The sequence below is a fragment of the Linepithema humile genome, chromosome 3 (assembly GCF_040581485.1).
Source record: "Linepithema humile isolate Giens D197 chromosome 3, Lhum_UNIL_v1.0, whole genome shotgun sequence".
NCBI lineage: Eukaryota > Metazoa > Arthropoda > Insecta > Hymenoptera > Formicidae > Linepithema > Linepithema humile.
Window position 1 is genome coordinate 6,048,560 of NC_090130.1, and position 21,824 is coordinate 6,070,383.

Below are 21,824 nucleotides of genomic sequence, written 5' to 3' on the forward strand. Positions count from 1 at the left end.
TATATATAGACCAATCAATTTCCTTATGCTTATGCGTTATGCTTTATGTAAAAGCTTGTGCTCTCGGCTTAACTCATAGTTTATTATTACCAACTTTATAATATAAATTAACACTAGAAAAGAGATAATTAAATTTATGGAAGTATATAGTGTTGATAAATGTATATTGTTAAACACACTAATTGTAAAATATACAATCTGTATAAGCTTGCAAAATTTTATTTTAACAAAATGTATATTTAATGTAAGTATTAGTATTTTAGACTACTTGATGTGCCACTTTGCTGTTTGGTTGAAGCATTTCTTCCATCCAATGTTTTCTTAGGTTATAACTTTATCTATATTTATATATATATATATATATATATATATATATATATATATATATATATGTATACATATTACAGGTTTGGGTATTCCCGTGAAAATCTCCTTGAAAGTCTGTATTTTCTACGCACAGTGAAAACTTGTATGAGGGCAAGATGTGTGAGCAATATAGCTTACTCCGTCAAGACTTCCTTAGTATAGCAGAACCTTTTATTGACTGTGGTATATTGGATCAACTAAAACAAAATTATGCACATGAGATTGATTCAAGACGCAAATTAAGTAGTGTAAAAGACCTTAAAACATTTATAAGATTATTAGAAAAACGCGATATTATCAGTTATAAGAATATAAAAGAATTGCAAAGCATATCAAAGTTATTTATTAGGAAGTCAGCTTTGGAAAGTAAGTTGCTCGATTATGAGAATTGGCTGAAGACTGTGCCTACATCACATTTATGTGATATGTATCAACATAATGAAAGTGAGTATTTATGATTTAATAGCTATATAAGCCCAGAGCCAGGTATTAGTTACTCAATAAAGTGTATTTAAATAAATCAGTTATAATATAGTTCTGAAAAAAAGAAAAAAAGATGTTAGATTGCTGCTGTATTACAATTTTTCGGCATACTGGATTGACTTTCTTAATTTGTTTGTCCGTTGATTTTTACTGGAGGTTACCCTTTGGGACCTTTGCACACTGTCTTGCTAATTTTTATAACTCCGACACTCAAGTAAGAGAATGTACAATTTTTTAATTCTGAATAATTTTTGTAACCACTCTTCGACAACCTTGCGTCTTATGCGTATATTTATTATATTTTACTAACGTTCTGTTTACTTTGTATCTCTTATTGAGGATGGCCAAAACAAATGGGCCAAAACGTATGTTATAACTGATTTATTTAAATACACTTTACTGAGCAACCAAAACCTGGCTCTGGGCTTATACAGCTATTACATTTTTTTGTTATAATTTTATTATTAAGAAAACCCAATTAGACATTTCTTTTATTAATAATATTTCTTATGATATTTACATCATTATATATCTTGATGTATATTTTATTTTCTTTGAATAATCTATAGTAAGAATGGTCAGGTAGTTTTAATGTATAAAACTTTGTTATGTACAATATTGTGCAGAATTGATTTGTTTTATTAATATTAAGAGTAATGCAATATAAATCTGAGAACTGAAAAATTTACATATAATACAAATTCATAATAAATTTACTTTGAAACTGTACATATTTTTAATTTGTTAATATTGGCAATATAATTTTTATTTTCTGAATCTATTAATAATATTAAATTAATTTTTATTTTTATAGTAGCTTCAGGGTCGTCACAAGGAGCAGAAAATGTAGAAACAAATCAAAGAACAACCTCAGAGCCTGAATGTTCTAATTTACCTCAATCATCAATGCATAGCGAAACTGTGTCATTTAATCGTATTACACAAACATTGCACTGTTCTCAAGAAAATAAAACAAATAATCTTGATGATAAAAGAAAATCGCTTCAACAAACAGGTACTTCTGAAAATTTTAAGTTTATATATATATATATGGTTTTGTATGTCTTTTTTTTGTACTTTTGTACTTTTATTTTGTATGTTTTTTTTTATAGTGTTACTACAACTTAAGGATAGGCTGGGTCGATCTTGGAGGAATGTAGCTAGACATTTAGAAATTAGAGAGTGTGAAATTGATGCTATACAAAGTAAATATCCTTTTGATTTAAAAGAACAGAGTTATGAGGTAAGATTTTGCATATACTAAATGTATGTGTGTGTGTAAATTTTATATATTTTTATATAGAAAGTTGTACCTTATATAACTAAAATTTAAAATTTAATTTTGTAATATGAGCCAGTAATATTAATAATACAAACTAGTTAAAAATGAATTGAAAATGAATAAAAAATCTATTAAAATGGTTTACAGATGCTGAAAATTTATATATCACAATCCAACACGGAAGAATGGGCAATAAATTTAATACGTGCTTTAGAAAAAGGAAGGCGTAAAGATCTTAAAGAACTAACAGAAGATTTAACATGGAAAACTAGTATGTAAAAAGATTGATAGTATCCTGTATTGATACTATTAATCATACTGTTAGAAGATATATAATATTTTATAAAAGTAAAAATTCAATACACAACAAGATGGATAAATCAATTATTTAAAAGTCACAGGTTATGTAAAAAAATATGTATACACATAGATGCAAGTATATTTTATTAATATTTATAAAAAAAAAAAAAAACAGTTTATTTGCTAAACAATTTTAATATTATAAATAGCTCGTACTAGAAAATAGAGCTGGGTGCTGTATTTTAATAAAAATTATTGCTAAATATCAAGTAATTAAATACATATATAATTTCTGTTAATACATACAACCAATGCTTAACGGTTGTCTTGCAGATATTAGGTCGATTTAGCCTTATTTCTGCTGAATATTAATGAGAAAGCATCAAGCCTTTTAGAATTTGGTGAAAGATCAAAATAAAAAAAAATAAAAACGATTGACTTTCAGCATGGCTCCCAATATCCATAAGGCAAGAGTTAACAGGTGTACATAGAGAAGCATTACAAGAAATTATATATGTATTTATTTGTTGAAAAATGAAATTCCACAAATTACATTTAAGTATAAATGTATCAATCATACAATCATGTTATCAACTACAGAAAAATACAGCAGCCCGCGCGTATCTTTCGTAAACTATATCAAAACTGCATTATAAACTAATTTTTATGTTAATGATATCAATCTACTTCGATTCATCATATATTTATTGGTTTTCATTTAATTTCTGTCGTTATTACGAAAACATGGCTACAAACGACATAACATGCTTTCGAAAACAAGATTTAATTTTTCAACATAATGCAAACAAACACTTCCAATTATATTGTTAATATGTCGTCCGGCAATTTTTGACATTAATGTCTTAATGAACAACTTAAAGGTGATATCATAATGAATTTGGCAATATTTAAAGTGTATAAGTATTTTTTGTTTGATTTCCAGTTGTTGCCATAGTATCTTTATGTACTTGATATCCCATCATTGTTTTAGATGTGATCCTCAATCTTTCCTTTAATTTGCGGCTGAAATCAAAATAACATATCAATAACATCAATGATTCAAAAGCGTTATATATAAAATATTAAAGTGTCTTTTAATATTAAGTTATAACTATTAATATAATATATACAAAAGTCAAATAGCTTAATTCTTTACCCAATTTCCATAACACTATCTGCAGAATCCGCATTTGACGTCCAAACGCATAATTTATCTCCCTTTGTCCTGACATTTACTACAGCTCCGCATATATCATCAGAGTATTCATTGAAGGCTTCACCAATCATGCAAAGTAAAATTTCTAACCAAAAATTATCTAAGTCTGTAGCTCTTTGCTTCTTATCTAGATTTATTATCCATCGTCCACCGCATTTGTTCTGATCATCTTCCCACATAGGCCGAATTCCTTGCTTAAACATGCTATAGTCACAACCTTGTCTTAATTCAGACGCTGTTTTTATGTGGTTGTACAAGCTGCGCATAAAAAGTTTTCTTTGTTGTAATTCAGATTCTGTAATTAGTAGATACATTTTTTTACACATCAAAGAATAGTTACCTCCAGAAATCTTCAGCTGTATCGAAACTTGTGACTTCCCGGTGCCTCTCTTCCCATGATTTATTCCTGTCAGGTTCGTAATACCACAAAGTCCAAGTATTCTGCAACGGATGCTTGATTAAGTATTCAGGCGGGAATTCATCGGTGTTTGCTACTTCTGTATTTTGCTTCCGATCGATGTCCTAGAAAGAATATTTAGTATCATTTATACGATGCCATGTAAAATCGTGTCAAGACCGGACATAATTGTGTCGATACGAAAAACTTGCGCGAATGACCTTTCGTCTGTTAACCTAGCAACAATCGTTACTACCGTGTACATTTTTTTTCGATCAATCTACCGTATTTCGCAATCTTCGCATATATTTCCGGTAACGCGAATTATTTATAGATCGACGAGCGATTGCCGGTGCAAGGCACTTGCGAACGTAAAGGCGTTACAGCTTTTGCGGCTCTAGGACACTTTCTACATGCTGTACAAACGTAACGTGGGAGGGACGCGAAGGGAGAAGGATATGGAAAGTTCTGAAAAGGATTATGCTGTTATATGCGACGTTGGAATGCTTTTTTCGCCTATATTCGCGGATTACCGGCATTCTTGCATAGAGATACGCAACGCGATTGTTACATTCACACTGAAATACCTCGATTTCATCCGAAATATTCGTAGCCATGTCACTACAATATGCACGCTCGCTCCGTGGAAGCCGTGAACTGGCAGCAGGGGCATCAATCCACGCTCTCCGCTGGCGCTCTATTCGACTTCGCTCCTTCTGGGCGAAATCGGGAAGGAATGGACAGTTGCTACTTCGTTTCGCTTCCTGCAATGTAGACGCGCCTTGTGCGATGAGTCACTTATAAAAGAAAAGAATCCGTCCGTCTGTTAGTTGCACTTTCTACGTTCAAAATATGTGACGTAGGCTGTAAATTTAAGTTTTATCGAACGAGAGAGAGAAATGTAAAGTGTAGAAAGTGTGCAACCAAAGCGGAAACGGACATTCAAATATAAATAAGAATTCGTTACGAGTTGATTTTTTTATATGCCTGCAGTCCTAAAATTCGAATTACTTTGTTTTTTTAATGATTTGCAATTAAAATATTATCGGTAAGCAAACAAGTGTTATAGAACAGTGAAGATATAAAAGATTATCGGTCGAAATTGTGTTACGCGATGATTGTGTGGTTATGTAAATAATAAATATTTTCCGAGTTGTTTAATCGAATCTCTTGGCAACTGTTATACGATTCTCTTTGACAGTCATTCATATCTCGCTCCCATGCTCCGTCCTGTTTGATACATCTGCGCCCGCGTTGCAAGTCGAAAAAAAAAGAAAAATAGGGAGCTAGTGCCCCTATCTGTGGACAAATACAGAATGTCATGAGTTCACGCTGTACATACGTACTTTATGTAATGTAATTTCACGTAGGATCACCGCGATATCGGGTCAGGGTCGTTCTTGTTTATTTATCTTGCAAAAATCATCGAGCAAGGGTTGGCACCCCTGACGTGTCTTTCTCCGTCGTACGCTCGTTATTCATGCCTGTACTACGATGTGTTTACGTTGTAACTCGGGAAACGCTACCTCCTCATAAGGACTGACCACGTTAAGCGTGTCTGCAGTGATGAAGCGCGCGGTAATATGCAGGCTTGTTTTTAAAGAGATAGTATTATATCCTTGAGACAGACTTTCGTTTAAAAAGAGAAGAAGGAAACTCCGTTTTTTTGTGTTGCTTAGCGTAATAATGGTTGTAATGCGTTGTATTTTTTCCGTTTTCTGATATTATTATTTAAGGTTAACTTGTCAAAGCTAAACAATGTTTTCATGCTTGATTGTACCAATATTGTAGTCGCGATAGAATGATTTTTACTTTAACAAATCAGATCTTTGGTGTATATGTTGCAAAATTTACAAATTGCAATATATTCTTCTTGTTTTAATTCATAAATTTTTGCTATTTAGATACTAGAAGAAAACAATGAAGCCAAAGGAACTTCAGTCAAGCAGGAGGCTATCAATTTTGGATATGATGCTTCGTATGCCAATTATTCTTCATCATCCTCTCCTTCCACTGTTGCTCAACCTTTACCAGGACAGCCACCTTTACCTCCTATACCACCTCCACCAAGTGGCGTCCCACCTCCACCTCATGTATTCGGATCAGTGCCTTCCCAAGTTGCTCCTATTCCATCATGGCCACATTCACAAGCTCCATGGCAATGGATAACACCTCAAACATCCCCTTTGCCATCTCCAACTCCTCACGAGATTACTAATACGTTTCCAAGAGAGATGCCTCTGAGAGGTAATTATGTACGCCGCGAAAGATTTACTCACAATAGAAGCAATATGTATGTTCAGAGAAATAATTTTCACCGGAAAAATAGAAGGCTGGCGCGGTTTGGGCAGTCGCAGGGTCAATTTGAGCAAGCTGCGTATTTTGGCCCAGCATTGGCAGGTGGTCTCGGTTTGGAGTGGCAAAGAAATAATTATACTACAGCAACGAATGATGCTATAATAAATCATATGGCCGTTCCTATACCTAATCATCCCATACCTCCTATTCCTTCAGGGGTCATAAACAGTAGGCATAATGAAGAAACGGAAGATCATGATTTGAAAATTGTAATAAATACATTCAAGTTATAACAGTTATAAATTATAACAGTTTGTTACAAAATGTAATTAATATAATCAAATTTTTTAGGAGGAGGTTATAGTAAAGAAAAATAAACCAAGGAAGCCAATGTCTCAAAGCTATCCCAGTAGACCGTGGAATAGAGAGGACGCGGAGAAAGCACTGAAGACTGAAAACGAATATAGGACAATTGAAGCACAGAGCTTAATAATTAAATTTCCTGATCCGGATCTAAATAAAGACATCGTTAGATCATTTCACCCCGGTATACAGAATGTACGTTTTCAAAGTCCGAGTGGACCAAGGTACTGTTTTATCCAAATGGCGAAGAATGTGAATATTGATGAAGCTATAAAAGATTTGGAGAAAATTCAATTTGGCATTGGATGCTTGAAAGTTGAAAGAAAATCGTTGAGAGATGAGGATAATCCTTTGCCTGAAGAGATAAACCCCTATACTTTATATATAGGAAACTTGCCTAAATACCTTAATGTAAAAGAACTGAAAAGTAAATTTCCAGCCGCACGAGTAGATGCTGGATACGCGCAAAAAATACGGCGGACACGGTGAGTTATGCATACACATTGTAGTTTGTATGGCGGGATTATTAAATTTTATTCTTGTATAATATCATGTCTATATTTTATTGCAGCTATGCTTTTTTAAGACACAATACTGTAGATGAGTCGATAGCAGCTTATAAACAAGCGCATGATATGATGTGGGACACGAGGAGTATTATTGTTAGATTTAGACGATTTGACAAGCCTAATGGTAAGAAAATTAAAGATGAGCCGAATAATGCTGCACAAGTGAAGAAGGAACAAAATACAAATCATGTTGAATCCAAGTCTAACGTTAATAAGCTGAAAGAAGAAGAAAATAATGCTAATCAAGTGAAAAAAGAGGATAAAATTAATCACTTGGACAAATCGCCGATTAATCAAGATACGGATAAAAGCAAACCGGTTTTGCAAGCTCAAAAGCAAAACAAGTCTTCCTCCCCTTCTTCTGCATTACCAACTTCAATTACTTCAGCTAAAACACCAGAAGAGCAACAACAACAACCCTGGGTAATAAATATAAAATCTCCTTACAACATTTTATATTGCATTTATATGTATTTAATTTAATTTGTATATTGTTTATGAAAATGTAATCATATTTGAAATATTATTACTGTTTTTTTTTGTAGACATCGCAGCCTCCTCAAATACCTTCAGCATCGGAGGCTCCGCCACCGTGTCTAACTGAGGCAGAAACTATCGAGAAAACGATGATGCTTACAGAAATCAAAGAGGAACCCTTGGATTATGAAGAGGTGGATATGTATAATATCCAATCGGACGATGACGACGATGACGACGATGACGAAGAACTGGAAGAAACTGATGATGATGAAGACAAAGATGACTTCCAAGACAATGATGAAGACGAAAATATTGATGATGATGGAAATATAACTTTCAGTGACAAACCGTTCGAAACAGCAGAAGATGACGAAGAACCAACAGATGTAAATATAACATGATTATTTATTTATATTAATTTTACATATCATTTTAAACTAAATTGATAATTTAATAATCAAGATGCAAATATTTTATGTATACTTTCTTGTTTCAGCATCTCGATCAAATGTTCAGCGACTTGGAGAATATGACAGGCGACATCGGTTTTTTTAAACATTGAACAATTTATCATTTCAATACATTTCGCATTACACTGATCCAATTTTTATAAAATTTAATTTCGTATGTAATATGTAAATATTACTGGTTACCTAATGTAAGTAAATGAGACTGCATGTATTTAATATAATAGTGTAAGCAATTATACAGTCGTATTTAAGAAGATTTTAGAATGACGCGCAAACTCCAACATCAAAGCACCATCATTTAGATGGGACTCTAAATGAGAGATTTACATGACCGACGTAATCAGTGTTACCAATTTTTATTAGTGTGACTATGTATATTTTATGTATAACATCTGGATTATATTCTTCATTTTATTATGATAATTTCTTGCAAATGTGATCTGTTTTTTAGAGAATTTTGTCTTTAGAGCCGTAACAGAAATTTAGAAATAAAAAAAGCATTACGTCAACCTTTTTGGTTATATATAATTGTATTTGTACTATCAATCGTATTATGTAATATTTTCTATTTTACAATATTTTTAATATTGAATATATAAAATGTCTCTTTATCGCATATTCCCGCAATGTATCTTTCTTTCGGTTTTCCTATTTTAAATTATATATGAGGCATATAAACAGCGATCTTTTCTTCTTCAAAAAAGTCTTTACGAATAATGCACATTGAATAATAAATATATTATATTTGCCGATATTATACACAAAGCAAATGACATATATTTGAAACTGTAATTTATGTAATGGAATATATATTGTTACTCTAAACATTACGATTCTTTTGAATGATGATTTGATAGAAAATGAACATTTTCTATCAAATCTGAGAATAGACAATAGCTTGTCATTTTTTATAAACATAATAAAATGACGTCTCGTATATTCTACATTATGAGAATATTTTTTTCGCGAAATTTTCCTCCAAATCTTGTAGCGTTAATTTTACACATGCATGTTTGGTTTTCGATTAAAACTTTTCAAAAATTTATATTGCGCTTATAGAAACCACATATTAAATAAGTACAATTAATCGTACGATGAAATTACTTATCTTTACAAACGCACAAGTGGTGATTTAATTACGTTTTATTTGTGTACATCACGCAAAGTTGCGCAATAAAATACCAAGTTATTGATTTGCGAACACGACAGCACGCGCGGGTGTATCGTGATCGAAATGGGAACTTGAAATCGACAATCGATCGCACGTGCGTGGCAATAACAGTATTCAGTAACAACGCGCTTTTTCACGTTCTTCAAATTTAGAAATCGTAGCACGTGCGATTAAACCTTTTAACGTGATATGAAAAAATAACAATGAGGAGGGTACGTATTGAATAATGTCTGTGCGTAATGTTCGATTGAATCTCTCGGCATTTGTCGCATGATTCTCTGACATTCATTTACATCTTGTTTTCGTGCTCCTCGCAATTGATATACCTGCGCTCATCTCGTGTGTGCGCGACGCGTTGCAAATCGATAGCCGGAAAAAAGGAGAAATATGAAGCCAGTGCCTCTGTGAACACTGTGGATAGCATAAACGAATGCGATGCGTTCGCATTTATGTAAAATAATGCACGTTGCATAACGTAATTTTACGTCGCACTGCGGGGTCGTCGGGTCAGGGTCATTTTTGTTTATTTATCCCGGAAAAAACATCGTGCGAGGGTTGGCATCCCTGACGCCTCCCTTTGTCGTATACATGCTTGCACAACGATGTGTTTACGTTGTAATTTGGGAAACGTTGCCTCCTTGTAAGGACGGACCACATTTAACGTGTCTGCAGTAATGAAGCGCGCGGTAATGTCTAGGCATACTTTTTAAAAGTGATACTGTGTGTCTCAATTTTGAATAGATTTCTGTTAAAAGAAAAGAGAAGAGAGGCTCCGACTTCTCGTGTTGTCATAACGTGATGAGTAGTGTGACGCGTTGTTTTTTTTTTTTTGTCTGTTTTCTGACAACATTATTTTAGGTTAACTTGTTAAAACTAGACAATATTTTTACATTCGATTCTGATATTGTGCGCATGAGAGAATGATTTCTGCCGTAACAAAGCTTTTGATTGTATATATTCTAAGTTGCAGTGTGCTTTTCCCGTTTTAATTCATACTTTGTGATCCTTAGGTATCGGAAGAAAACAGTGAAGCTAAAGGAACCTTTATCAAGCAACCTTTGTCTATCAACTTTGGATATGATGCTGCCTATGCCAACTATACTTCGCCACACACTCCTTCCACTGTTGCTCAACCTCTACCGGGACAGCCACCTTTACCTCCTATACCACCTCCACCAAGTGGAGTCCCACCTCCGCCTCATGTATTCGGACCAGTGCCTTCCCAAGTCGCTCCTATTCAAGCATGGCCACATCCACATGCTCAGTGGCAATGGATAACACCTCAAACATCCCCTTTGCCACCACCAACTCCTCGGGAGATTGATGGATTTTCAAGAGAGATGCCTCTAAGAGGTAATTATGTACGCCGGGAAAGATTTACTCACAATAGAAGTAATATGTATGTTCAGAGGAATAATTTTCACTGGAAAAATAGAAGACTGGTGCGGTTTGGACAGTCACAGGGTCAGTTTGAGCAAGCTGCGTATTTTGGGGCAACGTTGACGGGTGGTCTTGGTTTAGAATGGCAAAGAAATAATTATACCGCAACAACGAATGATGCAATAATAAATCATATGGCCCTTCCTTTACCTAATCATTCCATACCTCCCATTCCACCAGGAATCGTGAACAGCAGGCATGGTGAAGAAACGGAGGATCAGGATGTGAAAATTGTACTAATTAATATGCCTTAAACATCATATCAGCTTGTTACAAGTATAATTAATATGATCGAATTTTTCAGGAGAAAGTTATAGTAAAGAAGAAGAAACAAAGAAAGCCAATGCCTCAAAGCTATCGCAGTAGACCGTGGAATAAGGAGGATGCAGAGAGAGCTCTGAGGGTTGAAAATGAATATACGACAGTTAAATCGCAGGAATTAATAATTAAATTTCCTGATCCGGAGTTAAATAAGGATATTGTTAAATTATTTCATTCCGGTATACAGAACATACATTTTCAAAATCCTAGTAGACCGAGGTACTGTTTCATCGAAATGGGAAAAAATGTGGATATTGATGATGCTATAAAGGAATTGGAAAAAGTTCAATTTGGCGGCGGAAGCTTAAAAGTTGAAAGAAAGTCGTTGAGAGATGAGGATAATCCAATGCCTGAAGACATAGATCCTTATACTTTATATATAGGAAACTTGCCTGAATCCCTTAATGAAAATGAGCTAAAAAGCAAATTTCCAACAGCTGTACTAGTAGTAGGATATGCGCAAAAGATGAGGAACACTCGGTAAGTTATGCATACATTACATGTATACAGTTAATTTATATTTATATTTGTTGTAGCGAGGTTATTATTTTTTTATGATTCTGTACATATGCGATACGATGTCTTTATATTATTGCAGATATGCTTTTGTAAGATATAATAGCGTAGATGAATCAATAGCAGCTTACAAACAAGCACATGAATTGATGTGGGACACGAGGGGTATTATTGTCAAGTTTAGACGACTGCGAGGTAACGCTTGTATTCCTGGAGAGCCCAAACCTAATGTTAAGAAAGTAAAAGAGGAGCCAAATAATGCCACACAAGTGAAAACGGAAGGAAATGCAAATCATATTGAATCGAAGTCTAATATTAAAGACTTAAAAGAGGAAGAGAATAATGTTGATCAAGTAAATCAAGAAGATAAAATTAATCACGCGAACAAATCGCCGACGAAACAAGACACAGATAAGGTGGAAAAACGAGTGGAAAAACGAGTGGAAGAGCGAGTGGAAGAGCGAGTGGAAGAGCGAGTGGAAGAGCGAGTGGAAGAGCGAGTGGAAAATGATTCAAATCAAACAAAAAGTAAATCGGTTTCTCCAGTCTCTTCTCAAAAGCAAAACAAGAATTCTCCTTCATCTGCACCACCAGCTTCAATTACTTCAGCTAAAACAGCAGAAGAGCAACAACAACAACCTTGGGTAATAAATATAAAACCACGTTATGATACTCATTGCATCTGTGTAAATTTTAATTATTTCATATTATTTTTTCATAAAAATGTAATAATATTTGTGGATATATTATTTATGTTTTTGTAGACATCGCAACCTTTTCAAATACCTTCAGCATCGGAAGCTCCTCCGCCGTGTCCAATTGAGACAGAAGCTGCCGAAAAAACAATCATTCTTACACAGATTAAAGAGGAACCCCTGGATTACGAGGAGGTGGGCATGTCGTATAATATCCGTTCGGACGATGACGACGATGATGATGATGATGATGATGACGACGACGACGACGACGATGATGAAGAACCGGATGAAACTGATGACGATGAAGAACCGGATGAAAATGATGATTATGAAGAAGAGAAAGATGACTTCCAAAAGGATGATGACGACAACGATGAAGCTGTCGATGACGATGAAAATATAATTTTTAGTGAAAAACCGTCGGAAGCACAAGATGACGAAGAACCAACCGATGTAAGTGTAGTGCGATTAATTATTTACAATAATTACTTTATATATTGTTTTAAAATGCTAACTTAATTATTCAGTAATCCAGATGCAAACATTTGATATACTTTCTCTTATTTCAGCATCTCGATCAAATGTTCAGCGATTTGGAGAACATGACAGGCGATTTAAGTTTTTTAAAACGCTGAATGATTTATATATCGTTTCAGTAGACTCATATTACGCTGATCCAGTTTCTATAAAAGTTAGTTTCGTATGTAATATGTAAATATTACTTATTACCTAACATAAACAAATGAGACTGCATGTATTTAATATAGTAATATAAGCAATTATTATAGTCGTGTTTAAGCATTTTGTAATTATCATTTTTTCAACTGAATTTTAATGACTACCAGGCTTTGCAAAAGATTAGAAAATTATGTAAGTTATTATACCATTAAAATTATTATTTTGTATATTCTCTGCAGTGATCAATCTGTTTGTTGTTTATGTCAGCATTTTATTCGATAATCTTTTATATATATATATATTATATATATATATATATAAACAAATTTGTATACGAGGAATTGAACAAATGTTAGATTTATCTTCCACTTATATGTTACGAGTCCACAAACTGATGTCAATTATAATTAGGAGCTAATCTTACCATATTGCGAAAATATAGCATCTAATATTCTACGAATAATAATTCTTTTTTGCGCATAACCATTAAAAAACTGAAAGAATTTCTCTTTTATAATGTATTGCGTCGCGATTTGTTGCATATTCAAATACCGGAAATGCATCCCTGATAATTTAAAGGCGCCACCTATTTCCGCTTCAATAGGCAGCTACAAAAGCGCGGGTAATTGTTGTCCGAGGAAGCTGCGAGAATACTTGTTGCTTCGACTGGAAAGCAAATTGCGGGGTTTTCTACGAAATTCGTGTTGGCTGCTCGAAGTACTCGAGAATATCGAAATTTATCGACACTAGCAGACGAGTGACTAACAGCACGATGTTCGAGGCACGTCTCACACAGAGTGCGATCCTGAAGAAGGTGTTGGATGCGGTAAAGGATCTTCTAACCGAGGCAACGTTCGAATGTTCCGATTCCGGGATTCAGGTCCAGGCGATGGACAACGCGCACGTTTCTCTGGTCTCTCTGAATCTCAGAAGCGACGGCTTCGACAAGTACCGTTGCGACCGGAATTTATCGATGGGCATGAGTATCAGTTGGTGAGCCGCGATGACAATTTAAAGGTTATATACCGGGCGGCAAACAAAGAGAATCTGTTACTTTCGACTGTACTTCCTCTACTTTAAAGTAAAATAGATATGTATATATCTTGAGCTTTAAGGCGAGAGAAAACAGATCTGAAAGACATCTGAAATAGGAAAATTGCCACGGTAATCTTTGTGAGATTGTACGTATAATCAATTGTTATGAAATGCTTTCAGCATGTCAAAGATTCTGCGATGCGCTGGTGCGGAGGACACGGTGACCCTCAGGGCATGGGATAATCCCGAATCTATCATTTTTATATTTGAATCACCGAACAAGGATAAGCTTGCTGAATACGAGATGAAATTGATTAACATGGATCAGGAGCATCTTGGCATTCCTGTGAGACTCATTTACATATGAATAATGAGACTATATTGAGTCGCGTATCGTTGCTATTGTTTAATTATTATTTTTTTATAGGAAACCACGTACTCGTGTGTCGTGAAGATGCCATCTACAGAATTTACTCGAATCTGTAGAGATTTGAGCCAGTTTGGAGAATCTATAACTTTTGCATGTTCTAAGGAAGGTATTAAATTCAGCGCATCTGGTGATTACGGTTCAGGTAAGCTCATATTTTTTAGGAATATATATATATAGATAAACGATATAATGTATATATTATATAGTATGTCCTCTTACTTACACCAGTGAAATGTACTGTCAGCATCTTCGATATCGAAACTCGCCACGTATGGTATCTGTTGCACAGTAGATCGAAACTGACTGTAGGAGTTGATTTCAAATAAGCGTTATTAACTGGAAACATACTTAAAATATTTATCTTTCCTTTGAGTAAAGGTCATGTTGTGTATACTCTCTTATTTATATTTTCAACACTGAGATCACTTCTTGGAAATATTTGCAATCTAAATACATTTAGATTGTCCAGTTATAACAAATAAAGTAAATTTTCTAAACGCGTTTATACAAAGGCGAAAATTGAAAATTTTATATTTTATGAATAATGCTATAAGATGTTCTATCATAAATTATTCCCTTTTATTTCTTAAATTATGATTATATTAATAAAGTTTCAATTTGAATAATTAAATCTAAATTTTATTTATCTTAATTTATTTCCTTTAATTCAAGAAATAAAAGGGAATAGCTATTTATGTTGGAACATCTCAAGTGCATGTCATAAGTAATTTAATATATTCTTTTTATTTCTTTGCAGCCAATGTTAAATTAGCACAGACTGCAGACGCAGATAATGAAGAGGAAGCAGTAATAATTAACATGCAAGAGCCAGTAAAGCTAACATTTTCTTGCCGTTATTTGAATTGTTTTGTGAAGGCTGGTCCACTTTGTAATCAAGTTCAACTGTCTATGTCCGACGATGTGCCTTTAGTATGTGAATATAAGATCGGCGATATTGGACACATCAGGTATTATCTAGCGCCGAAGATCGACGACGAGGAAGAAAATTAAAATAGCGATAAGAATAAAAGTTCGTATACAATGAATTATAATTACCGATACCGTATTACGTTATTGATTGCTTTGGAAAGTCTTATCTGTTTAGCATTAGTTTTGACATTGTCATATTTATTTCAATAGAAAAAGATTAAATAGCTTGACATTTTAATTCCAAGGAAACAATGTCGTACATATATTTTAGTAATCGAGAAAACTAAATATTCCATTATTCAATATTGAGGTACAAGTAAGGCAAAATATGAAGTACTTTTAAGGTAATATATTATTTTAATTTTACATTTAAAAGTTATTTGGCTCGTCACAGTGCTAGCGCAATGCAGAATTGACACTAAAATTCATAGTAGAGTGACACAATCGTAATGATTAGTATAGCAAAATGGTGTCATCCTCTTAATTATTATTCACATTGTTACTGTTCCAGAGACTGTGACAGTATTTTGATAATATCGCATTATTTTTTATATGTAAGAAGAACTCAATATATTTTCAAAAAATTTGATAAATTTTGAATATATTATATGTTACTCTTATGTCCTAACCTAGATCGAAATTAAGTTTTGCTTAATGCAAGTATCTTACTTTTTATATGTTTGTGTGTATAAGCTACTTTAATATAAAAATACATAATTAACTTACGAGCTGAGGGAATAAGAGGGCTATCTTGGATGGAATAGCCTAGAAGTATACAGTTAAATCTTACATAATTTGGATTTCGTATAATTATTCTAAATAATTAAGTTAATAATTGTTAAATATTGATTTATACTATAGAATTATTTTACATGCAAGCACTCCTCGACAGATCTCTAAAAGATAAAGTCATTAGCATTTGTCCTTTGTATTTAACTAAATTCTTTTTTTTTAAATAAAATAAATAACTTTTTTTACGCGTGCACTATATTAGAAGTGAAGAAAAGAAAGTTAAAAACAACCAAATGAGACATTTTTGGCAATATTAATCAGCCTCTTTGGTATTAAAGCCCTGGTATTGCTTTCTTGTCATAACTCAATCGAAAACTGTTTAACGAGAGAGGAGAGCTCTATTATTTTATACATTATTAAAAAGAAGATTATTATATTATAAAGAACGCGAGATTATTACCTTTTAGAAAAAATAGTTTGTATAGATTTCTCTCCAATATGCATTGTAAATTTTTAAGATGCGCTCAGTTAGCTTTTCCGGTGGAGATTCACACAGCTCTCTACTTACAATCGGTTACTTTGTCACCACACATCTTGCTCTGATTTGGCATCCTTTTTATACGTTATAGATACGCATTCAGTCTACATAGACATAATATTGAATATACATAAGATGCTGTATGGTCTCTCCACGACTGAGACGCTATATGCAGAACAGAAACAGATTTACGCATCGGAAAGGAAAGAGAAGGGCTTTTAAGTGTTCTTACAACCGTTGCTCCCGTATAAGCTGGGATGTACATATTTGTCATGCAGTGTCCTTAAATGCCTCAGTAGATTGCTCTTTACGTTGAAGCCTTTTTTACAGTAGGAACAGAGAAAAGGCTTCTCGCCCGTATGCGTTCTCTGGTGGATCACCATCGACGCGTGACTCGGGAATTCCTTTTGACATATGTTACATAACTTTTGGTGATTGTGAACCCTCTTCGGCTTAGGGGGCGCCGAATTGTTCATCAAGGCCAACTGCTCCTCCGTGTGCTCCGTCTGTATGTGGCGCACCCATTCCTGCGGCGTGGAGTACATGTTGCCGCACAGATCGCACTTCAGAGGCGGGAAGTCCTTGCTGTCATCGCTCATGTCGTCCTGAAACCCAAGTAGTTTTTTTTTTGTTTTTTTTGTTTTTTCATAATATCTGCGTATCATCGTACACGTGCATCGTATTGTATTATGAGGAATTAATAATTACTTTTCGTTTCTTTCTCCGATTTTCAGTCATGTCAGCGTGCGTGTATTCTATATGTCTCACCCAATCCGACGGCCTGTTGAACGTTTGACTGCACATGTCGCATGTCAGTGGTGTATACTCCTCCTCCTCCATATCTCCATCCTCATCCGCGCTGTGTACGATTTCCTGCAAAGAGAATGGAAATCGTTATCACCGCCAATCGCTTCACGATATCAAAAGAAGTGAGTGGATCATCCTTATTTTACGCACCGGTTTTATATCGATCTCATGGTCTATCGTAAGCGACTCCGACGGATCGATCGACTCTTCCCAATCGATCGGCTCGTCCTTCACTAGCAGTTCTAAGTTTAATTCAGTCTGGAAAGGAGGAAAGAACATATTAAACTTCATGCTGTCAAACTAGAGCGTTTCTTCTTTACAGCGTTACTACAACTAAACCTAAAGAACTGCCTCACATTTTCGCTTTCACTCTTCGACTTATTCGACTCGACGTCGCTGCTGACGCTTTTCTTCTTCTTTCCGTTCGTCTCGAGATTCTCCTTATTTTTGGTCTGCTCATTATTTTTGTTCTCTTCTGAGGTTTTTTTGGTTTCAGATTCGTTGACCTTTTCCTCGTTCTTCTCGGTGCTTTTCCTTTCGACCGGCTTTGGGGACTGTACATTATTTTGGCAGGCCGTGGCCGTCTGTTGCGTGCTTTCGACCACCTTCTCCGGAGTCGGCTGTATCAGCTTGATTTTTTGTATCTGACCGGTGAGTTGCGACGGTTCCCGCTTGTCGCGCTCGATTTTCTGATTGTTCGATTGTATGTTTTCCTTCTTGTTGCTGCCGGTGTTCGATCTCCACAGTCCACGCACACGCAATATATCGCCGGCTTTCAAGACTCCCTCCAGTTGATCGTTCGTCACGGTAGCCTCACCACTGTACATGTACTGTATCAGGATTTTTAGCGTGCGGTATCCAATTTCTGTGGGCAACACCTAAAGCACAGAATAATACCGTTTCGAATTGACAATGGATTCGCGATAGCAAGTAAAATGAATGATAACGATAAAAAATTCGGTGAATTCGATACCAACCACAATTATCGGAGCATTGGTGTTCGCGCCGAAATGGCATGTCTGAAAAATATGACTGAGATACGACGAGCAAGCCGCGAGGACGAATCGATGAGCCGCCACGTGCCGGCCGCAGGATGTAGCCAGTAGAACGTCAGCGAAGGACTCCGAGTGAAGCAGCGTCGCGACGGAGCTGTGCAGATGCGCTCCGTAGCTGTGCCACTTGAGTTGATAATTCTCCGAGGCGGCGATGGCCATCTTTTCTGTATCAGACAAAAGTGATATGTTTATATTAAAAGCAATGTAAATTATAATATATATGAAAATTCCAAATTATTAAGAATCATACAACATTAGACTTTTAGGCCAAAGCAGACGATAGTGCTTATTTACTAATGCATGTTTATATTTGCAAATATAAATCATCTGTCTTGGCCTAAAAACCCAATGTTGCATAATTTTGATTATTAAATAATGTAGATCTTCACAATTTTGGTTTTATCAAAAGTATTATTTTGCGCTAACAATTTAACTTACTTAATAATTACTTGCAAACGCAATGTAAACATTGACTGATAGTCAGAGATGACATTTATTATTAGTAATGTAATTGTGAAATTTTTTTTTTAATGTGTCTGTTACGAGACGAGCCTGTTGCGCGGCAATATACTCTTATTGATAAATCGATAATAAACCGATTAAATTATATAATTCGGCAGATTGCAACAACGAATCACTTTTCGCCAATTTTGTCGTTTTGCGCATTCTTTCTTGTATCGATCTCTCATCGCAATTAACGATTGCGGATAATTATCTGCAAAGACGAGAGAAGCTAACACATCGCCCTCTCGCCATGATCCGTCTACCATCATCTCGCAAAAAGCGTCGCGATCTAGCGAATGATCTGCGATTTCGAGTGATCTACAGAAAACAAAACGCGATTTCTTTTTATCATATTGACTCTATCTTTTTACCGCAGTTCATCAAAGGTCGAAAGGTCCGTGCCACTCCGTGCTGCAAGATCAAAGCTACAAATCGCTCCAAATCGATCGAAGAAATATTATTCTAGGCGACTATAATACTCGAGTGTGCGAGAACGTTAATCCTCTATTCGCGAGTTGAACTGTCAATTGTGCTTCCTCGGTCACGTTTGCTACGATCCGCTACGTCGTCGTCATCGTCGTCGCCGCCCGTATACAGATCAATGCAGGCCGATAAGTCGCGCAACGTGATAATTCGCGCGCGGTGTCACTCTCTCTCTTGACCGTCGCGATTTCCCCTGCGATCTCCGTGTCTCGTCGCGCGTTAATCAAATTTGCAAACTCAATCAGGATGCACAGGAAGTTAGAGTCGATCAGCCGTCCTTTATTAGCGAACGATACCCGACACCTATCATTCGCACCCTCTCGCGACGTCGGGAACGCGTGTGCTATTACTCCGCGAACACATCGGAAACACTTGACCGCGTCCGTGCACCGAGGAACCGCATTGATTATGCTCGTTGACGGACGTCCGCACGCGTCGTATCACTCATGAATCATCCACGGGGAAGAAGAGAATGCGTCGCGACGAGCCCTCGATCGCTCCCCTTCTCTCTCTCTTTCTCTATCTATATATCGCTCTCTTTCTCTCTCTCTCTCTCTCTCTCTCTACCCATCTCCAGCCAGACGTCGTCTTTGCCATTGTCGCGATTTACCTGAGAACATCGGCGCACCAGTAACGATTTCTGGATCCACTCCGACGATCTATTCGAATGCGCGATTCACGCGACGATAAAAGCAACGTGCGATGGGCAACGAGAGCAACGGTAACGTCGACGAAGACGGGGCTGCGTGCACGAGCGCGGCGTATCTCGCGCGCGTCGTCGGTGTTTTGAAAGGCGCTTGGCGCGGACAGGACGGGGGCACGGGGCAGATACGAGCATCGAACGAACCGCCGCGTAGGGGCCTAAAAATCGATATTTCGGTCTTTGCTCCATCCTCTCCGCGCGCCGTGCGGCGCGGTGCGGTGCGGCCGTGGCTCGGCGGCTCGCCGGCTCTCGCCGGTTAGAGAGGTAGAGGTAGGAGTGTGCCCCCCTGTGTTCATCATCGATTTTCCCGGCTACCAATCGCACGCATCCATTTATCGCATCGATCGCCCGAGCTGATTTCAGCGTTTGCGTCCGTCCGTCCATCCGCCCGCTCCACGACGATTCATGCACCCTCCCGACGATCCCCCCCTCCCGCGCGTCCGTTCTATCAGCCCTCCCCGCGTTGCCGGTACCCTTTCCGCGACCCTACCCCCTTGTTGAGGCGACCCTCGCCACCGCTGCCGTTGCCGCCGCTGCCGCCGCCGCCGCTGCCGCCGTCGCCGCTTCGGCTGTACCTTCGATCGTAGATATGACTCGACTCGAGAGACCCGTCGAGGGTCGCGCCAACAGCGAGACCGACCTCGCGGCCGCGCGATCCTACACGATCGCGTCCGCCGACTTTTTGATGCCTGTTGATATCCCACTGCTTCCGGCAGCTGCGTTTCCTCGCTCGAGAGCTTTTATCTTGTAGAAGCGGAATGTCGGAGCGGCGAATGTCAATCCGATTTATCGCTAGGTATTGATTATCTGTCGCTTGATGATCTACTGTCCAGACGAGGAATCTGCCTTGTCCACTAACCACGAGGGTTCTCGCAGTTCGTTTCTAAAAAATTTCAATAAATTATTCGAAGAAAGCATTCGCTATCTCAGATCGATTTGGAGTCGTTTGTAATCTTGATTCTTTTTTAGAATATCTCGTTAAATATAGAGTTAATGCGGTAAAAACAAGAAATTAATAATTACGAAATTAATATGCAACATGCAACGTGCTCTCTCTCTCTCTCTCTCTCTCTCTCTCTCTCTCTCTCTCTCTCTCTCTCTCTCGACATATTGAGTTGTGAAAGAACCGCGTTTAAGCGTGTTGAATCACATTGCCAGCTAAATTCCAGCATCCACTATAATTAAATTTAAATCATAAAGTAATTTTACAAATGTAATATTACCTGTGGACGTGATTATATTTGGTAAAATTACTGAACACTGTGTCACCAATGTTAAGAGGTTGCACACGACTAGTTGCGATAGACGTGCGTACACGACGCGGCGAAGGATCTATAATGGATCCTTTCGGGCTTTGTCATCCAGCTCGTGGAAGTTTTGCGATCGATGTCGTCCGTGCCCGAAGATGGCGTCGGTGATGGAATTGTTCGATTTTCAGGATTTCCTTGGTCACATGTATACCTACATGCGCTGTGTATGTGCGTGTGTGTGTATATATGTATCTGTGCGGTGCGCGGCGACGTACCGCATTGCGTCGACGACCCATTTTGCAACGGGGG

General features: G+C 36.6%; 6 protein-coding genes across 14 annotated transcripts; 4 read left to right on the forward strand and 2 right to left on the reverse strand.

The window, feature by feature from the left end:
- Positions 1–90: 90 nt before the first annotated feature.
- On the forward strand, positions 91–3,571 carry Fadd (fas-associated death domain protein). 2 transcript variants are annotated; one of them, XM_012374013.2, is made up of 5 exons: positions 91–244; positions 408–810; positions 1,664–1,864; positions 1,962–2,092; positions 2,279–3,571. In XM_012374013.2, exons 2-5 carry the CDS (start codon positions 483–485, stop codon positions 2,408–2,410), a joined length of 792 nt encoding a protein of 263 aa, XP_012229436.1. In that variant the 5' UTR covers positions 91–244; positions 408–482; the 3' UTR covers positions 2,411–3,571. The 2 variants fall into 2 exon arrangements, with proteins under 2 accessions (XP_012229436.1, XP_012229437.1); XM_012374014.2 differs by having other exon boundaries at positions 105–325.
- LOC105676427 (eukaryotic translation initiation factor 4E-like) lies at positions 2,930–14,845 on the reverse strand. The gene is made up of 5 exons (XM_012374298.2): positions 14,737–14,845; positions 4,632–4,808; positions 3,988–4,169; positions 3,588–3,905; positions 2,930–3,454 (listed from the first exon to the last, which is right to left on the reverse strand). Exons 1-5 carry the CDS (start codon positions 14,758–14,760, stop codon positions 3,340–3,342), a joined length of 816 nt encoding a protein of 271 aa, XP_012229721.1. The 5' UTR covers positions 14,761–14,845; the 3' UTR covers positions 2,930–3,339.
- Positions 5,391–9,049, forward strand: LOC105676424 (histone-lysine N-methyltransferase SETD1B-like). Of its 2 annotated transcripts, none has more exons than XM_012374288.2 (6): positions 5,391–5,622; positions 5,949–6,611; positions 6,694–7,190; positions 7,277–7,697; positions 7,820–8,140; positions 8,251–9,049. In XM_012374288.2, the coding sequence occupies exons 1-6, from the start codon at positions 5,611–5,613 to the stop codon at positions 8,314–8,316; spliced, it is 1,980 nt and encodes a 659-aa protein (XP_012229711.1). In that variant the 5' UTR covers positions 5,391–5,610; the 3' UTR covers positions 8,317–9,049. The 2 variants fall into 2 exon arrangements, with proteins under 2 accessions (XP_012229711.1, XP_012229712.1); XM_012374289.2 differs by lacking the exon at positions 5,391–5,622 and adding an exon at positions 5,713–5,733.
- LOC105676422 (uncharacterized) lies at positions 9,440–13,275 on the forward strand. 3 transcript variants are annotated; one of them, XM_012374287.2, is made up of 6 exons: positions 9,440–9,607; positions 10,406–11,068; positions 11,140–11,636; positions 11,755–12,316; positions 12,437–12,823; positions 12,940–13,275. In XM_012374287.2, the coding sequence occupies exons 1-6, from the start codon at positions 9,599–9,601 to the stop codon at positions 13,003–13,005; spliced, it is 2,184 nt and encodes a 727-aa protein (XP_012229710.1). In that variant the 5' UTR covers positions 9,440–9,598; the 3' UTR covers positions 13,006–13,275. The 3 variants fall into 3 exon arrangements, with proteins under 3 accessions (XP_012229710.1, XP_012229709.1, XP_067207138.1); XM_012374286.2 differs by lacking the exon at positions 9,440–9,607 and adding an exon at positions 9,714–10,081; XM_067351037.1 differs by lacking the exon at positions 9,440–9,607 and adding an exon at positions 10,301–10,327.
- On the forward strand, positions 13,646–16,036 carry PCNA (Proliferating cell nuclear antigen). Of its 2 annotated transcripts, XM_012374300.2 has the most exons (5): positions 13,646–14,041; positions 14,264–14,429; positions 14,511–14,655; positions 15,271–15,543; positions 15,654–16,036. In XM_012374300.2, the coding sequence occupies exons 1-4, from the start codon at positions 13,821–13,823 to the stop codon at positions 15,522–15,524; spliced, it is 786 nt and encodes a 261-aa protein (XP_012229723.1). In that variant the 5' UTR covers positions 13,646–13,820; the 3' UTR covers positions 15,525–15,543; positions 15,654–16,036. The 2 variants fall into 2 exon arrangements, with proteins under 2 accessions (XP_012229723.1, XP_012229722.1); XM_012374299.2 differs by having other exon boundaries at positions 13,647–14,041; positions 15,271–16,036.
- On the reverse strand, positions 15,778–21,738 carry LOC105676426 (zinc finger and BTB domain-containing protein 14). Of its 4 annotated transcripts, XM_012374296.2 has the most exons (7): positions 21,489–21,737; positions 20,841–21,148; positions 18,498–18,739; positions 17,877–18,398; positions 17,671–17,778; positions 17,422–17,586; positions 15,778–17,318 (listed from the first exon to the last, which is right to left on the reverse strand). In XM_012374296.2, the coding sequence occupies exons 3-7, from the start codon at positions 18,732–18,734 to the stop codon at positions 16,932–16,934; spliced, it is 1,419 nt and encodes a 472-aa protein (XP_012229719.1). In that variant the 5' UTR covers positions 18,735–18,739; positions 20,841–21,148; positions 21,489–21,737; the 3' UTR covers positions 15,778–16,931. The 4 variants fall into 4 exon arrangements, with proteins under 4 accessions (XP_012229719.1, XP_012229720.1, XP_012229717.1 ...); XM_012374297.2 differs by lacking the exon at positions 20,841–21,148 and having other exon boundaries at positions 21,489–21,738; XM_012374294.2 differs by lacking the exons at positions 20,841–21,148; positions 21,489–21,737 and adding an exon at positions 20,173–20,509.
- Positions 21,739–21,824: the final 86 nt, after the last annotated feature.